Source organism: Natator depressus, chromosome 11 (genome assembly GCF_965152275.1).
Source record: "Natator depressus isolate rNatDep1 chromosome 11, rNatDep2.hap1, whole genome shotgun sequence".
In the NCBI taxonomy this organism is placed as follows: Eukaryota; Metazoa; Chordata; order Testudines; family Cheloniidae; genus Natator; species Natator depressus.
Window position 1 is genome coordinate 18,692,518 of NC_134244.1, and position 17,510 is coordinate 18,710,027.

At 38.7% G+C, this 17,510-nt stretch overlaps 1 protein-coding gene across 9 annotated transcripts in view; it reads left to right on the forward strand.

Moving 5' to 3' along the window:
* Window positions 1–1,440: 1,440 nt before the first annotated feature.
* R3HDM1 (R3H domain containing 1) overlaps window positions 1,441–17,510 on the forward strand; it is a 103,915-nt gene continuing 87,845 nt past the window's right edge. For 6 of the 9 annotated variants that reach the window (XM_074967271.1, XM_074967273.1, XM_074967274.1 and 3 more), the window contains exons 1-4: window positions 1,441–1,576; window positions 2,543–2,753; window positions 12,582–12,623; window positions 13,094–13,183. In XM_074967271.1, the coding sequence (XP_074823372.1) occupies window positions 2,583–2,753; window positions 12,582–12,623; window positions 13,094–13,183 (303 nt within the window). In that variant the 5' untranslated portion in view covers window positions 1,441–1,576; window positions 2,543–2,582. The remainder of the gene's footprint in view (window positions 1,577–2,542; window positions 2,754–12,581; window positions 12,624–13,093; window positions 13,184–17,510) is intronic. The other 3 variants (XM_074967275.1, XM_074967280.1, XM_074967272.1) reach the window with 2 other exon arrangements.

The window sequence follows — 17,510 nt, forward strand, 5'->3', positions numbered from 1 at the left end:
AAATATCTGCTTCAATTACCTTTTGGAAATTAAATAACCAAACAATCATTCATTTTCTGATATAGCTGTAAAATTAATCTGACAAGTTTTCAAAATAAATCACTGTTTAAAAATGTATAGTGTTGTACCTTCTAAAAATGAAACCTACATCTATCTAGGAGTTGTGAAGAATATGTATTAAGGTTATAACAACCAATAAGAATGCACTTTTATGTAGAAAACCATGATTAAATAGAGTCTTCCTGACTAATGATTTAAATCAAATCAACTCTGGGGGTGGGTTTCTTGTGTATACAGTAGTTGACTGTACAGTTCTATTGTTGAAACTGATTGTGGTGTCTGGGAAGTTGCTGCTTATGTGGGAGTGTTCTAGAGAAAGTTTGATGGTCGATGAGGGAGTTTTTGGTCCTCTGTCTAGAGGATGCAAGTATCATTGATATATGTCAGGTATATCATTGGTTTGTGGCACATTCTTCCAAATGTGGCTTATGAAAAGGTTGATAAATCAGGGAGCCATACTAGTACCCATGGCTGTTCCCATAGTATGGACAAAGTGTTTGCGGTTGAATGTAAAGTTGTTAAGGGTGAGGATGAAATGGATGAGTTTGGTGATATGTTTGTGGTAGATATTTGAGTGTTGGCCATTGTCTTGTTTTATGGTAGATATTTGTGGTAAATGTTTGAGGCAGGCAGTGATGCCATCTTTGTGAGGGACACTGATGTGTAGGGAGATGATGTCCATGGGGGCAAAGATGGCATTCTGTGGGAGGAAGTGAGTTGTGTCCTGGAGGAAACTGGCTTGAGTGGTTATAGGATGGCTTTTAGAGTCCTGATATTCCTTCAGTAAGAGTGTTATGGTGAAATATGATGTCTGCCTGCGTTCACTTGTTTGTGTATCTTGGGAAGCATGTAGAAGGTACCTGGGGTGGATCCGTGGGGGATGATGTGGCCTTGTAATATGAATTGCATATGGTGCTTTTACAGGAATAATCCTGCCAAGAGTTGTATGAGTTTCAACTGCCAGTAACTATTTATTTTTTTCCAAGTTTTATATTTATATTTGAAAGAATTCTTTATTACAGCCCAATTCCAGAAAATAGCTATGTGGCATAGGGACATTACTTTGTCCTGATGTAACTAGACATACTGATATGTTTATTGTAACTACTTATTAATTTGTACTTTGGGAATTGCTTACAAATTGGTAAAAAACATTACAGCTTCTTCCAGTTTAAATAAGTAGAACAAAAATGACAAAATTGAATGGAAATGAAAAATGCTAACTTTGTTTGGTTTTTAGTTTTACAAGAAATATTCCAGATTTTCATTAATGGAAATTATCAATGGAACTGTTTTTACTGTTTTAGGCATCTAAAAGGGATGGTATTCTTGATCCAAGACAGTATAGTTCAGTCCAGGATTCGACACTGGTGACAAGGACATGGGACTCCTCCTGCCATATTCCAGATGGTTCATTACAACTGACATCTTGGTTGACGACTGTGAAAAGGACCGTTGGATTATTTTATTTTATTTTTGTGGGAGACCACAATTCCAAATCTGTAGGATACATCAGGTAATAAGGAACAAGTATTGGATGTGACTGACATAAACTGTGCTCTAGATTTTTCTATTTTTAATTAAAATCCCTCAAATGTAAAAATAAAATCAAAGTTCATTCTACCTAGGGTGATTGTGTGTGGGGAGGGTGTTTGGGTTTTTTTGGGGGGGCGGGTTGTGGGCGGGGGGGGGGGGTTGGTTGTTTGGGATGAAGTATAGATTTATTGTTTTCATACATTCCTGACAACTGGCAGTGCAAGAAGTTGTGACTCGGGCAGGATGGTGACTTAAGATATTTATTTGAACTATGGAATGTTTATATTATTCTTGTACATCATCATCTAATGTACTGTTTCTCCACCATTGTAATCATCAATGCTGTCTCTCTTTCTGGTAATTAAGAAATTTGCAGTGACCAGTTTCATTACCTTTGACATGTAACGTCATATCTACAATTGTTCTTGTCGACTATAGTTGTCTGGGAAACAGACAATATGGAAGTTTTCATTCAGTTTGTGAATCTTGCACGGTAGTTCATTTTGTGGGCTTACTGACCCACCAGACCAGTTCCCTATAGTTTTTTTCAAATCAGCATTCTGCCTTTGAATTAGAGGAACTTCAGTTTCTTATGTTAGAACTGAAACCTGGTGGTGTATATGAAAACGCTGATGTATAAGATATATACAGGGAGTTAGTCAAGGGTCTACCATGATATACTAGAATAAACTTTTAGTTCATGCCTTTTTTTCTTTTGTAATGTGCACCTGTAGCATAAGCATCTGGATTAAGGTGATAGAACTAAAATGAATGCTCGTTCATGATGACCCAAGACGTGAGTGGGGGAAAAAAATTAATTGGTGGGGAAAATGTCCTTTTGGTGGCAAAGTCTGTTGAAAGTGTGTGTGTGTAAATCTTTTTGAATTAGTATAAAATTTCAGCTCTATAGAGTAAATATACATACATTTTCTTTCTCCTCTTAAAGGTTCCTTATTTCCTGTAGAATTTTAAAGTAACCTTCTCTAATGAGGATGTCTGATACTGTTACTCTAAAGGATGAAACTGATACAATGAATGGTTCAGAGGCAGAATTTAAAGACACAACCCCAGTCGAAAACCTTATAAAATCAAGAAGCCATGAGCAGATTCAAGTAGAAAAGGATGAAAGTTGTACAGACAACAAAAATGATATGCCGGTAAGAAGTCTCTCTCTTTATTTTTCATCAGTATATTATGGTAAACACAGTTATTTCTCTTTCTCTGCCACTACGTCTTGTGATTGACTAGGAAATATGTAATAAGTAAAGGCCAAGCAACCTTCATCAGTTTTGGTGAATCTGGAGGATAAAATCTCCTCTACCACCCCCACACCCTCCTATTTCTATCAATACGCATGCTTAATGGTCAGCTATTTTTGAATAGGCTAGAGGCAAACTGCGAGTTTCTCACTGGAGGAAAAACACCCTAGCCTTTTATCTGTAGTAGTAATTTCCTTTTGAGCTCATTTGAACTTGTTGCAGGAAGTTGAGTTTTCCATGTTGTAGAGGGACGAGGCAACATCTTTATTTTGTTTTTATTTCCCCATTGTCAGTATAGACATTATTAAGTTGAGCATTTACTTTGTAGTGAAGTTACCATTGATGTTTGTTTCTTTTTAAGCTGTTTCCCAGGTATTTTGATTCACAGTTGTAGTGCTAAAAGTTGTGAATAGGTCCTGGCATTCAGTTTTATTTAGGCTGAGAAAATACATGTTTTTAAAAACTCCATAATTTAACAAAACAAAAATCTTCTCATGAAGATTATTCTGGGTGAAGGAAGCTCTGGTGTCTGGTTCAACTGTGCAAGGTGCTCTCATACAGGCCCTGTACAAGACTATAGTAATAATGCTGTGACACACTTTAATTTGAGTTTAATATCCATTTAGCTTCATCAAGACTGAATCCAGGGATGGGGCATGGAGGTAGCAAGAAAAAATAACGTTTTAAAAAACCAAACAAACTGGATACCCTTCATCTCCCATGTAGAACATGAGTAATATAAGCCACTACTAGTAAATTGGCCCAGCACTAGCCAAACAAATTGCTAGCTGCTATCATTGCTATGCTGGTTTGCCTAATCGGATATCCAATGGGGATCTGAAAGAAAATCTCTTTTAAAAATAAACAAAATTAAACACGCAGGCAGTAGAGTGAATGGTAAATATTCCTGTCTTACCACAGCATACTTTTAGTCTTGAGAAGTGGTGTTTGAAATTCAAATGATAGGTAAAATATCTCAAAACAAGCTGCTCTGCATGTTCAGGTCCTAGTCTAGGCAAATGAAAAGCCACATGTCCCCTCGTGTGCCAAAGACAATCTATTTGTATTTCTGTAGTCCCTAGAAGCCTTGTCATGGACTTAGGCTGGAGACTTAGTACCTGTCTTACTAGGTAGTATACAAATGCACAGCAAAAAGTCCTGCTCCATACAACATTACAGCCTTGCTAGTTAATGTTTAATATTGATATTAAGTGTAGTGGCCACAGACGACAATCACAATCAGGGTTTTGTGGTGCTAGGTACTGAACAGTTGTATTCAAAGAAATGGTCACTGTCCTGAAGAGCTTACGTTCTAAAATGATAGGAGGTGAGAGGCAACATATATATATATTTACTGTACATTCAAGTGCAGATGAAGACTAACCAGAGAAATTATTTGGTGAGAGAGTCCACTGAGACATACTCTGAATTTTGCAAAGTAGTTTTTAGTCAAATGTTGATTAGAAATAGGTTCACTTTTTAGTTCTCGTATTTTGTTTAGCAAATACAGAGCTTCAGAGCTTTTTCTAGATAACACCTGTAAAAGAATTTCTCTCCTAAATTAGGATTCAGAGTAGCAGCCATGTTAGTCTGTATTGGCTAAAGAAAAGAAGTACTTGTGGCACCTTAGAGACTAACAAATTTATTTGCGCATAAGCTTTCGTGAGCTTATTTTCAAATAAATTTGTTAGTCTCTAAGGTGCCACAAGTACTCCTTTTCTTTCTCCTAAGTTAGGTTCATTTTACACACTCCAGCAGCAGCTTGACAAAATTAAATCCCTTTGGCTAGGTTTCCAGACCTGAAAAGCTCTGGAAGGTGTAGCTTTCATGTCCAATCAGTTAGTTGGTGCTACTGCTCCTGTGCTGGACAGCACAGAAAGCAACCCTTCATGAGGAATATACCACTGCTGGGGAAAGTCAGTCCTCTCACAGCATCACACTTGCTCCCCTGAAAACTTCTTCCACAACTCCCATCAACCACCCATTATTAGGTAAAGTAGCCAGAATATTATTGCATGAAGAATAGTGATTACTTTAATGCACTCTCTACACTCACTTTTCTTTGCTCCCTTCCTTCCCTAATGTAGTGAAATTGACTCTTCCCAATTCTAGAAGCCAGTGGTGACATTTTGAAACTAAATATCCATGACAGTAGGGATCCCAATACCAGAACATATGAGTTGCAGTGTGACGACTAATTTATTTGCACTTCAAGCACAATTTGAATAAGAAAAGTGACTCATCAGTCTCCTCAAGAGTGCCTGAATTGTGTTGCCTGTCTTCTCAAGTAGTGTATGAATAAATTAATCAAATGCAATGAAAATCACTGGAGAAGACCGTTTTGGATCCATTGCTACATTGTTTGTTTGTTTTTACTGTTGGTCATTTGCTGCCCTTATCCCTTCATACCCTTTGCCTTCAACTGCTCCTGCAACTCTCCCAAAGCTTTCAGGCTGCTTGGATGCAGCTGAACTGCTGTAAGATCTCTAGTGTAGCCATGCTAAGCTGACAGGAGAGAGTTCTCCTGTCGACTTTAATTAATCCACCCGCAATGATCAGCAGTAACTTATGTAGATGGGAGAAGCTTCCCCCCCCCCCCCAACATAGCGCTGTCCATACCTGCGCTTAGGTCAGTGTAACTTATTTCAGAGTAACAGCCGTGTTAGTCTGTATTTGCAAAAAGAAAAGGAGTACTTGTGGCACCTTAGAGACTAACCAATTTATCTGAGCATAAGTTTTCGTGAGCTACAGCTCACTTCCTCGGATACATACGATGAAGTGAGCTGTAGCTCACGAAAACTTATGCTCAGATAAATTGGTTAGTCTCTAAGGTGCCACAAGTACTCCTTTTCTTTTTAGTGTAACTTTTGTCGCTCGGGGGTGGCTGGTTCACAACCCTGAGCGACATAAATTATGTGGTAGTGTAGACATATCCTTTGTTCCTTCCATCATAATGGCCTCTTGGCCTAGAATTTGCCCCTTATCCTGGAGGAGCAAGTAGTCTCAGTCCATTCAAATCCATTCTTAAAATCCTCTTCTCTGCTCAGCCTACAAAATTAATCTGCCAGCAAAATCACGTTACACTTGTATGTATGATTTATTTAAAAAAAAATTAAAATTAATTTATTCCATGGCTTGTGATAAAGCCATTGTTTAGTTCATCTGTTTAGTTGAAGGGCAGGAATTATGTTCTCCTCTGTTTAGTAGAGCACATAACAAATTGGCTGCTCCAATATATAACCATTTACATATGTTGTATAAGGGGCCCACCCATGATTGTAAGGATTTAGCATAGTGAAGCCTTAAGTTTGTAATTTGGCAAGGACAATCACCTTTTAAAGTTGTCCAGTTTTTCTCTTATGACCCTGAAGTTGTTTTTAAACAGGCTTTGAAATGTGAGGCACTTAGGTGAAAGAGCAGTTTTACAGAAAGAATCCATTAAGATATTGTGCTTGGGTATGCTAATTTCTTATTGGTCAGTGAGTGAACTAATAAGGACATGAGTCTATACCGTAAAAATATTGTATGCACAATTATTTTGAGGAATGGTATATTTTGTCAAAAGATGCTATTAACACATTTTATGAGTTGCCTGAAAACTTGATTGTTCTGTTCTCCGTTACACTGTAGCAATCCTACAATATGCACCATAATAATAGTAGTAATTATTTTAATATTTATTAAAAATGTGGTAGCACTAGAGCATTCTGCTTTCCAAAAAAGAGAAGACTATCTCTGCCCTAAATAGCACATAAGTTATCACAAGGTTTTTGCTTGAATCCACCTTATAGTCTATCGGTTAGAGCATATGGCATTTTTAACCATTTTTTGAAAAATGATTATCAGGAATCATTCATGTTGGCTTATAGATTTTTACTGCAAGAAACAGCCTGTTTTAATGTATCTTAAGGTTTTTATGTTGTACGTGGGCTACAATCATAAATACACTGTCATCCATGCATTAAAAATAATTCTTAATTAGTGAATGTGATATTACCCTGTGAATAATCAATCACAGAAGTAACGTAAAAACCCACAGTGGCACTAACAAAGAAAAAATGGGAATGGAAGGCTCTCGCTGTCTGAGATTAGGGAAGGGGATAGCCTCATTGGGGAAACTGGTGAGAGAGGTAGTGGAAAGGAAGCAGTGCAAGTGGTGGAGGGAGAGCTTGTGCGAGGTATGGAGCTAGGGCACTTATGCATGCATTATATAAAATAGACAAGACAAATTTTGTGTTAAAGATTTATAATTACATTTTGGGGTTTCAATGACTATGTAGATTTCTCAGTTTCTTGACAGAATTAGATGAAATTTTAGAAATCTAATTTTTAAACAAATATCTCTTTCTGTACCTGGACTTCATCCCTTCTCTCCAACACAAATTCCACAACCTCCATCCCTGGGTGCCTTAAATACCCCCTTGTTTATCCTTCCTTCATTTTCTACCTCTGACTTTTGTTAGTGTGTGTGTGGGGGGGGGGGGCGAAGCCTTTTCTTCTAGACTAATCTCAGGGCTCCATCTTTCATGCTGCTAAATGCGTCTCCGTGTATCAATCAATCAATAAAATCCTGAAATCACAGCCATTTTCGCTGTCTGTGATTTAAATAAATGAGACAGAAATGCCACCTATGCATTCTTGCCACCTGGTCAGCGCTCCTCAGTGTGGTGTGGTGTAACTTCCGTGACCAATTTTTGCTCTCCCTCCCCATCTATCCCATGAGGACATTCATGTAACACAGTGCTGAGTGCGTTAGAAATGTCTGTGAATAAAGTGCCTAAAAATATGTGAATGTAATGTGAACTGCATGTCACTTGTGTTGTTATGTCTTAGCCTGTGTCTGCACTAGGAGTGCCTTACTTGTTTAGGAGTCCTAGTATACTCTGCCAGTCAAATGCTTGTGCCGGTATGGTAAAACCATTCTCCATGAGTGAAATAAGCTGACAGCTTTGCCAGTGTAGCTATCTCTACACTTCAGACTTCTGCTGGCACAGCTAGATCAGCCAGAGAGCACACTTCTTTATACCCCTGACTGACACAGCAGTGCCTGCAGAAGTCTGTAGTGTGGGCCTGTCCTTAGTCACAGTGTCTTGTGGTTTGATTATGGAGAATTCATGTGTATATTTAGTCAAATAAGAGAATCCCATCTGTTGTTACCTAAACTGATCTCTTCACCTTTTTTATTATTTGTTCTGTTCGTTAACGTGGTATCTGCACTGCTATTTTCCGTATCCACAGTCTGAGAATTATCCTATACATTCTTATTGCTTCCCCAGCACAGTAATGTGTATTGAGTTAAATCTCACGTAAGCAGAGAGAAACAGACTGTAACTCTCTCAAGATAAGTTATTTTTTGGTGACCAATGTATCTGTATTTGTGAGTTTGGATATCAAAATCTTGCTGTTTCCACCTGAAACTTAAGGCAATTGTTACCTTCCGTGCACAGTTGTATTTCACAGTGTCTTGAGACTTGCTTAACTTTTTAAAATTATGCTTGATACAGGGGCTTTAACTGGATGATGAAGAAAGTGCTTTCTAACACTGGCTATTTAATTTAGTTGTAATTGGTTACTGTAACTCTGCTTAATGAAATACGGAGTGCATTTATTGTATTGGGTTTTGTGGGTAACTTCCATGTTGGACTATGTCATTCCTTTGGTATTATCGACGCCTTTGAAAATGCAATTTAGTGAACTCCTTGTTTTAAGGGGCGTGGTTTTGTGTTCCCAGCACTGATTTATAGTTTCATATGTGTAACTGTTTTGGCTGAGCCTTTAAACCCTGAATACATATGGGTAAATGTGCAGATTTAATAAAAGCTTATTGTCAGAGGCTGGAAAACATTTCTAGTTTTGTGTGAATTTGTTTGATTACTTGACTCTCTTGTATAGGCTTGCAAGCCGGTCAATTGTCCAGTTATCTGATTATGGCCAAATATTGTTAGATATTCCAACAAGAATGCCTTGATGCAGACAGCAGCCTATGTTTTTGATAGTATCATGGTGCTTACTTAAATGTCTTGATAACTCAGTTTACTATATGCTAATGCCACTTGTGGGCGGAGGGAGGAGGAGATTAACTACCAGAAAGTTAAGCATCTTGATTGGACTCTTCTAGAATAAACATTATATGTATATGTGACTGGGGTCCCAGGGGAGCCACAATGGGGTTACTTACTTAGGGCAAACTGCAAAAAATGGGGCAGACAGTCACGGATATGCCAATACTTCGATTTACCAAGCCCTAACAAAACAGCTTCTATAATACCTTACTGGTTATTTTCCATTGTATGCATCCGATGAAGTGAGCTGTAGCTCACGAAAGCTTAAGCTCTAATAAATTTGTTAGTCTCTAAGGTGCCACAAGTCCTACTTTTCTTTTTACTGGTTACCAAGAAGCCAACAACAGTTACCTTAAAGCAACCCAGCCTTAGCCCTCCACTCAGACACCTAAGACTAAAATGATGATTACTGAAAGTCTTAGTCATCATATAAGAAAGTTCTACCGTTCCCAAAGGATCGGACACATTACCTCCCAAGTTAATGAATATTTCATCTCTTACCCAAATACACGCTTACAGCCAATCCTTATTAACTAAGCTGAAATTTTTTAAAAAAGAAGAGTATTGGCTAAAAGATCAGTATACATACAGACATAAGTACAGTTCTGAGATCAGATTCATAGAAGAGATGGTGAGCTTTGTAGTTGTAAAGAGTTCTTTCAGAATTAGTCCATAGGTTATAGTCCAGTGTTCATATTCAGGGTGATCCAGATGGGACCAAAGATCTCAGTCTTATGACTCCTGCTTCTCCCTATATAAAGCAGGGAAATAAAAAGGATCAGGATCCAAGATACCTTTATACAGTTCCAGGCTTTCTCTTGACAGCTTGGAGTCCTTAGGCGAACAATGGGCAATCATGGAGACTTTGAAGTAGACCTGTTTCCTAAGCATCACTGGTAATTAGCTACAGGGATTAACATAAGGCAGTTGCCCATTTTCCACCATGTGCAGGTGATTTGCTATAGATTTCAAAGAGATTAATACAGTGATACCACTATTTTTACAGTTCATTTAAATGTTAAGATCTCCTTTTGATCTCTGAATTAACAGAATACAGCATAGACAGGAACTGTTTGATTACATTAACCTCTAATTATCTATATCTATCTATAGATATAGATATATAAACACACAAAAACACAAACATTATCTACCAGTGTGTCCCTGAAGGTTGAATCTGGGTCATTTAGCCTGCAAGCTACTTAACCCTTTCCGGCCGTGTGTCACAGTATATCTTTATTTGTATACCGGGCGGCCATCCATGTACGTGGTGTTTTACAAAGCACACTAAACAGGTTAATACACTGTTCCTGCCCCAAAGATGTTACAGAAAGAAAAGGAGTACTTGTGGCACCTTTAGAGACTAACAAATTTATTAGAGCATAAGTTTTCGTGAGCTACAGCTCACTTCATCGGATGCATGAAGCTCACAAAAGCTTATGCTCTAATAAATTTGTTAGTCTCTAAGGTGCCACAAGTAATCCTTTTCTTTTTGCAAATACAGACTAACACGGCTGCTACTCTGAAAGATGTTAGTTAGGGCTGTCAATCACAGTTAATGTATGCGATTAACACACAACAAAATAACTAGATTTTTAAAAAATAATTGCGATTAATCACAGTTTTAATCGCACTGTTAAATAATAGTAGAATACTAATTTATTATGGATATTTTTGGATGTTTTCATATTTTAGAGCTTCATTTCATTGTTTCCCATATTTGAGTTAAAATAACTCCATTAAGTTAAAGTTAAATTGTTTAAAAAGTTAAGTTAAATTGTCCTTTGCAATTAGGCACAAGTCTCTATGTACAACTAAGCCTATTGGACACTACCAAGTTTCAGTCTTCTGTTAGTGTTCTAATAAATTAGTGATTTAAGATAACTGGCCGTTTTCGACATTTGACCGATCAATTGACCAATTATTTTTGGACCAGTCAAATGATCAACCCTACTCTAGTGTATACAATTTCATCAGTAGATGAATGGTTAAGGTCTCTAGTTGCACTGTGGCTCTTTTAAATATCATTCTGTGTTATGCTGAAATACTGTTTTGTTCAACCTGGTACATGATTCATTCTCTAATGAATCAGAAGAGAGACTCCATAATACAGGAATTGAGCATACACTTAAGTATTTTTCCGTGTTCAACACTGTCACAAAAGTTGTACCAACTAAGGCACTAGCCCTTTATTAGGTTTAACACAAAGGCCTAATTTGGTGGGGGCAGGGGGAGACAGCAACACTTGATAACACTTGTTATTCAGAGATATTCTAAGCCTTCACATGTCCTCATTTTGTTATGATGTACTCTACTTCATTGGGGAAAGTTTTTTTTCGAAACTCGGGTGGGAGTTTATTGATGCTTTTAAGATAAGATCTGCAAAAGTGATTTTTAAAAAAAAAAAAATTGAAGAGCAGACATTACTTTTGCTGAATGTCCAAGTACATGTGATTAGAGGCATTTCAGCAAATCTAGTATCTTAAATTACCTCCTTCACCCTCACTCCTTTCTTTTAGGTCTATGAAGTGAAGTTACCCTCTTGTAGACTCATTCCAAACTGATGCCCCACTAGGTACTCTGTTGATGGCATCACGACAGTAGGTTGGAGATAAAATAAATCTGAATACTTTATTCTCCAATTTTCAGTGGGTCTGTAGTATTTTCTTTAAAATGTTGTTACTCCTTGTCTATTAATTTCTCTTCCACATAAGCAGTTGGGGAGATAGTCTGCAAAACAATTTGTACAAAGGCTTGCCTGCACACAGTTTTTGTACCAATTTATCTATATCAGTTCAGAAACAGCAATAAGCTATACCAATATAAGCACCTTTATACCTGTATAACTGCATCCGCATTGGGGCTTGCACCGATTTAGCTACATCAGTTTCTAAACCACTACGATAAATTGATGCTAAAATTATCTGTAGACAAGTCCTAAGTAGTGCACACTGTGGAAGAAGTTTGGTAACCCCTATATATTCTAGGAAAGAATAAAGAAAAGGTGGAGTTAAGCCAGAAAGAAAGAGAAGGCATAGCAATAGCTAGAGACATGTAGTAAGTTAATTTTATTTTATATATAAAAATAGACAGTTTTTTACTGTTCTTCCTTTAAATGTCAGGTTTTCTGACTGGGGTTCAGGGAGGAGGAAAGGAAGAGAGGAAACATTGCTTGGTTAGTGGGCCATTTCCTACTCCTTTCCCTTGTCAAAATAGCACTGCTTCTTATAAACAGCTCTTTAGGTGAGTTTTCAGGGAACAGTAGCAGGATTATAAAACCTACTTTCTTGTCATGTTGTCAAAGAAATTGCCCCATGAGAACTACAAACATAGGACTTGCCGAAGACTGTTAACTGGTCCTGACTTTATAAAGTAAAATAATTGTACAAAACTGGTAAGTTGTGTTTTGTTTTGTTTTTCTCCCCCCCATACCCATGTTTTGCAAGATGCTGAATGAAGATGAGAAGCCTGGGATTTTTCCCATGGAAAATGGGATAGCTCACAACCGTCAGGCTAAAAACACTTGTGTTTACTTACATGATGATCAAATCTATTAAATAACTACTTTCTTTCTACTCTGCAGATTTTTGCATTAATAAATGTCTCCTACAGTCTAAGTATGAAGCTTAATATGAACTCTTTTTTTGTTGTGCCCACCATTTAGCAGCCAGTCCAGTCTTTTGGACAGACAGGAAAAAGGTCCAAGGTACAGTAGACGTGTGTGCTGGCATGCTACAGAAGTCCTTCATGCTTGATGAAGCCTTGCCACTTTGTGAAAAATGCCTTGAGTTTAGTTATAGCCTTTATTTTTGGCAATAAAATTTTTTGTTTTGCTTTTGGATTTTTGTCTTGCCTAGTTGTCTGCTTTTGTGGTTTGCCTTTATATTTTTGGTGGCTTCTTATTGCTAGAGAGAGGAAATGCCTTTCCAACGCTGCTGATTTTATTTTTTTATTAATTGAAATTATTCTGTTGTGGTGGTGATCTGATGACCTCAAAGCTGTGACTGTTTTTTCCCTTTCAAAAATGATTGACTTTATTTTACAATATTAAACATACATATTCCAGCCAATTCGTTATGCATTTGGCAGTAAATTGAGTGAATAATATCAGTGTGAGGTGTTCTGATGTACATTTGTTTTTTTGACTAGTTTTTAATTAAAAATACTTTTCTTTAGTCAAATACAAAGTTAAAGCTAGTTCGGAGCCTGGCTGTGTGTGAAGAATCTCCACCGCCTCCCACAGCTGAAATATCACAGGACATTCAGGTAAAAATCATGTGACTGAAGCTTCTGAAACCTAGTTGAAGTCATTTGCTCTCCGAAGAATATTGGAAAGACAGACTTACTAGTTGTATGCTGGTGGTGGTGGTGGTGTAGCCGTGTTGGTCCCAGGATATTAGAGCGACAAGGTGGATGAGGTAATATATTTTATTGGACCAGCTTCTGTTGGTGACTGAGACGAGCTTTCAAGCTTATACAGAGCTCTTCATCAGCTTTGTGTATTCTCAAAAGCTTTCATCAACAGAAGGTGGTCCAATAAAAGATACTACCTCACCCACCCTGTCAGACTTAATAGCCTTCAGCTAGATCTGTTTTAACATGCAAACAGCAAACAAAATGATTTATATTTATTTTTAAAATACTTATTTCACAAATGTTTGGCAAAGAATCATGACCATCCTTTATGTCCTCCCTCTTCCCCGCTTTTTTTAAATGCACAACATAAGAGCAAAATGTTCTTTGGCCAAAGTAGTGTTTGTTTTTCATCATGACCTAGAATTGTGGCTTACATTTTTTTGGTTTGGTTTTTGATTTTTAATTCCCAAGTACTTTAACATGTTTTTGAAGACTTTTTAAATTGCTCAGGCACTATTGGAAATCATTCAGATACTAAAGTAGAGAGCAGTTTTATAGTTAGAAAGTAAAATAATTTGCTAGCTTCTTATTTTTAGGAGCCATTTTAAACAAACTGGTGTATGTTTCCAGTTTAGCTTGAAGTTCTGCATTTTGGCTTTAACAGTGGTATTGATCTTAATTGCTAGTAACTAAACTGGGCCTTGCCTGAAATGTATAGAGGGAGGAGCAGACCCATGCCACTCCAGTTCCTTCTCAACTGCCTGCAACTCAAGACTGAGTTCTGTAGTGTCTGTCTAATTAACAGATTTTTTTCTTTCCTTTATTTTATTATTGTTTTCACTTAACATGGTTTGTGCTTTGTGGAGGGGAGAGGAAAGGGAGTGTTCCCCTTTTTCTTTAAGGTTGGGCCCCCCTTTTTGCTTGGGCCTTCTCAGCCAGTGGGTTATACCCAAGACCCCAGAACTCAAGCCTTGCCAGATCTGCCACAGGTCCTTTCACCACAGTGACAAGCATTCTAGATTCCTCCACTGCCTTGGAGAGGCTCACATCCTATCATGATCAGCTCCGGCTTCAAGAGCAGGTCTCAAACTGAGGGAAGACTGATTTAAAACAGCTGCTCATGGAGCGCCTTCTTAAGTCTGGGGGCCCTGACTCTTCCCAGCCCTCCATTGCCAGCAGGCTGAGGCCAGGGGACAGCATCAGTCTCTCAGACATCTAAATATAAGAGACCCCAGTCTCCTTGATAGAAGAGAGAAGTCCCTTCTTACATCTGGGAACAAAGAAACCTCGCATTCTTGTGCGGATACCACTGAGGCTCCTACCTGTCATGGTGCCAAGGTATCAGCATACTAAGAAAGGCTTCTTGTACCTAGAAGCCCACCGCCAAACAGCCCTGAACAACTCATTAGTCAGTACGGGCATCAGACTCTTCCAAGTGGAACGACTCCTCAAGGAGTAAAGACTCTGAAGAAATCCTCTTCTATTCACCTGGTACCATCTACCTTCACACAGAGCATGCAGACTAATCATCTGTACTGTCCCCAGTACTGCTGGAGATTTTTCACCTGGAGAAGCAGTCCCCCATCTCACTAGTATTATCCAAGTTCCTCTCACACAAGAGCCCTCAGACTTTGGAGGAACATGAGTCCCCTATGAGGAGGACTCTCCCTCCCCTACCAGGAGGGTTTTCCCGCTTGCACCCATGTGCCAGCTAGAACCAGCAACATCACCCCCACCCCCAGTCATCCTCATCCTCATACAAAGGTACTGATGTCCTCAGCTTCACCGCTGGACACAGAAGAGGACAATTCCTCTGATTCAGAAATATTCATCTAAGGCTCCACCGTCTACTCGTTCCATCCTCTTTCCTTCGAGGTGTTCCTGAGGACAAGACCCCAGGAATCCGCCAACAGGAAAACCCCTGGGGCCCTGCTCCTTCTCCTCCTCCTTATGCCCCTCCTCAGTGGGATTTTTGGAACCCTTGTGCCCCTTGCATTGTCCCAGTCTTCAGGGTGACCTCACATAAGATTCTTAGCCACCAACACCTCAGGTCCCTCCATGTCCTCCTCAAGAAGTCCTTGCAGAGGAACAGAAGCCGAGAATAGAGGAGGAGACACCACCATCCCCTTTCACACCAGACTAGACAACCATGCCCCCTTCCCACTCCTCCATCCTATGTCTTAACACATACCTCCAGAGCAGACACCAGAGCCTCTGGTGAAGCACTTTTACACTTAGGACAGAATCCACTCCCTCTTCTGCACTGATGGAGTCGTCTTATATGGAGCACCCATAGGGAAGATAATTCAAAGACAAAGGAGAGGATACTTACCTTGTACAATAACTGCAGTTTTGCAACATATTTTGTCTCTATGGATGCCCCATCACCCACTCTCCGTTCCCCTCAACTTTGGTGTTCTTCCACGCTCTGAGGTTGAGAAGGAACTGGAGTGACTGGGCAGAGCATGGGGAGACAAACGGCATGGTCACTGCTAATAAAACATCTTCAGTCAAAAGTGCACAAGTGCATGTGTATACTATCCTCATATGGAGCAACATAGCAACAAAACATCTCTAAGAACTCCAGCTACCATACAAGATAAGTAACCTCACCTTCTCCCAGTTGTTGAGTTCAGTTATCCCAACCTGGGAAGGTGAAGTGTGTGTGATCAGCCTGCTAGGATGTGCCTGTGATAATGCTGGATCTGCTGTGCTTTGTTACCTTGGAGAGAGCAGCTCTAGCACTGCTGCTTCTCCTTGCAGTGCCTCGTTCTCTGCATCCTCCTCTTCTAGCAGGACTGCTCACTCTGGAGGAGGCACAGGTGCTGCTGCTCCCTGTTCAATATCTTGAAATGGTCTATGCCTATACACCAGCTAGCAGCAGGATTTGTTATCTCCAAGTCAATGTGCAGGACTCAGCTCTCCTCCAGTTTCATAAGCTTTGCTCCTTCTGTGGATCCAGGTTGTGTGCAGATTGTCACTGTGATGTGGGATGCAATGGTAAAGTAGTGCACTTGCTTGACTTTCCCTTGCGTCTCTTATTTTCAGCCATCGTTAAATGTAGCCAGTTGATAAGGAAAGCTAAAGGCATTAGTTTAAAAAAAAACTATGGCCTTAAGATTAAGGGGACAGTAAGATGGAATTTTTTTAATATGAGGAACAAAAGAAATACCAACAATAGTATGTGTCTGTTACAGATAAGGACATTTAAAATTGTCAATAATGATGCACAAATAGAAGTGTCCAATAAATATTTCTGTTCTGTATTTGGAAAGAAGCTGGACAGTTTATTAACAGTTTACAGTGATAAAGAAATATTATCTCTTCCAGCAGTAACTCGGGAGGATGTTAAACAGAAACTGCCAAAGTTTAAATATCTTTTAACTTGTAGGACCAGATAATTACCATCCAAGATTTTAAAATCTGCAAAATCGCTCTCTGAGCCATTGATGTTGATATTTAACAAATCTTGGAATACTGGGGAAGCTCCAGAGGACTGGAAGAAAGTGAAGTTATGGCAATAATTTAAAAGGGCTCATGGGATGATTCTAATAATTATAGACTAACTTTCTTGACATGGATCCCAGGAAAAATCATGGAGACAGTGGCACAGGATTCAAAAAATCAAGAAATAAAAACATGGCAGTGTAACTTACGCAAGTCAACATGGATTTAAGGAAAGTTGGCTTGTCAAAACAAGCTTGATACAGTTTTTTCATGAGAGCAGAAGTTTCACTGGCAAAAGTAACTATTGATGTAATGCATTTAAACTTCAGTGAGGCTTTTGACTTAGTATCACATGACATTCTGTTTTTAGAATGAAAATAAAGCACTATATAAAACACACAATGGATTCAAAATTGGCTAACTGATAGAGCTCAAAAAGTAATTGCAAATGGGCAGCCATCAGTCAATGGGACCATTTCTACAACTGTCCCTCAGGGGGTCTGTTCTTGACCTGATGGTATTCAATATCTTTAGCAATCAACTGGAAGAAAACATAAAATCACTGCTAGTAAAGTTTGCAGATGATACAGAGTGGTGAAGTGATAAATAATTATAAGGACAGGTCAGTTATACAGAGCAGTCTGGATCACATGGTAGTCTGGGCTCACTTGAGCATAATGTGTATTAATATAACTAAATGCCAAGTCATATATCTGGTAAACAGACATACATATCACACGTATAGGATAAGGGATTATTTTAGATAGCAGTGATTCAGAAAAGGATTTAG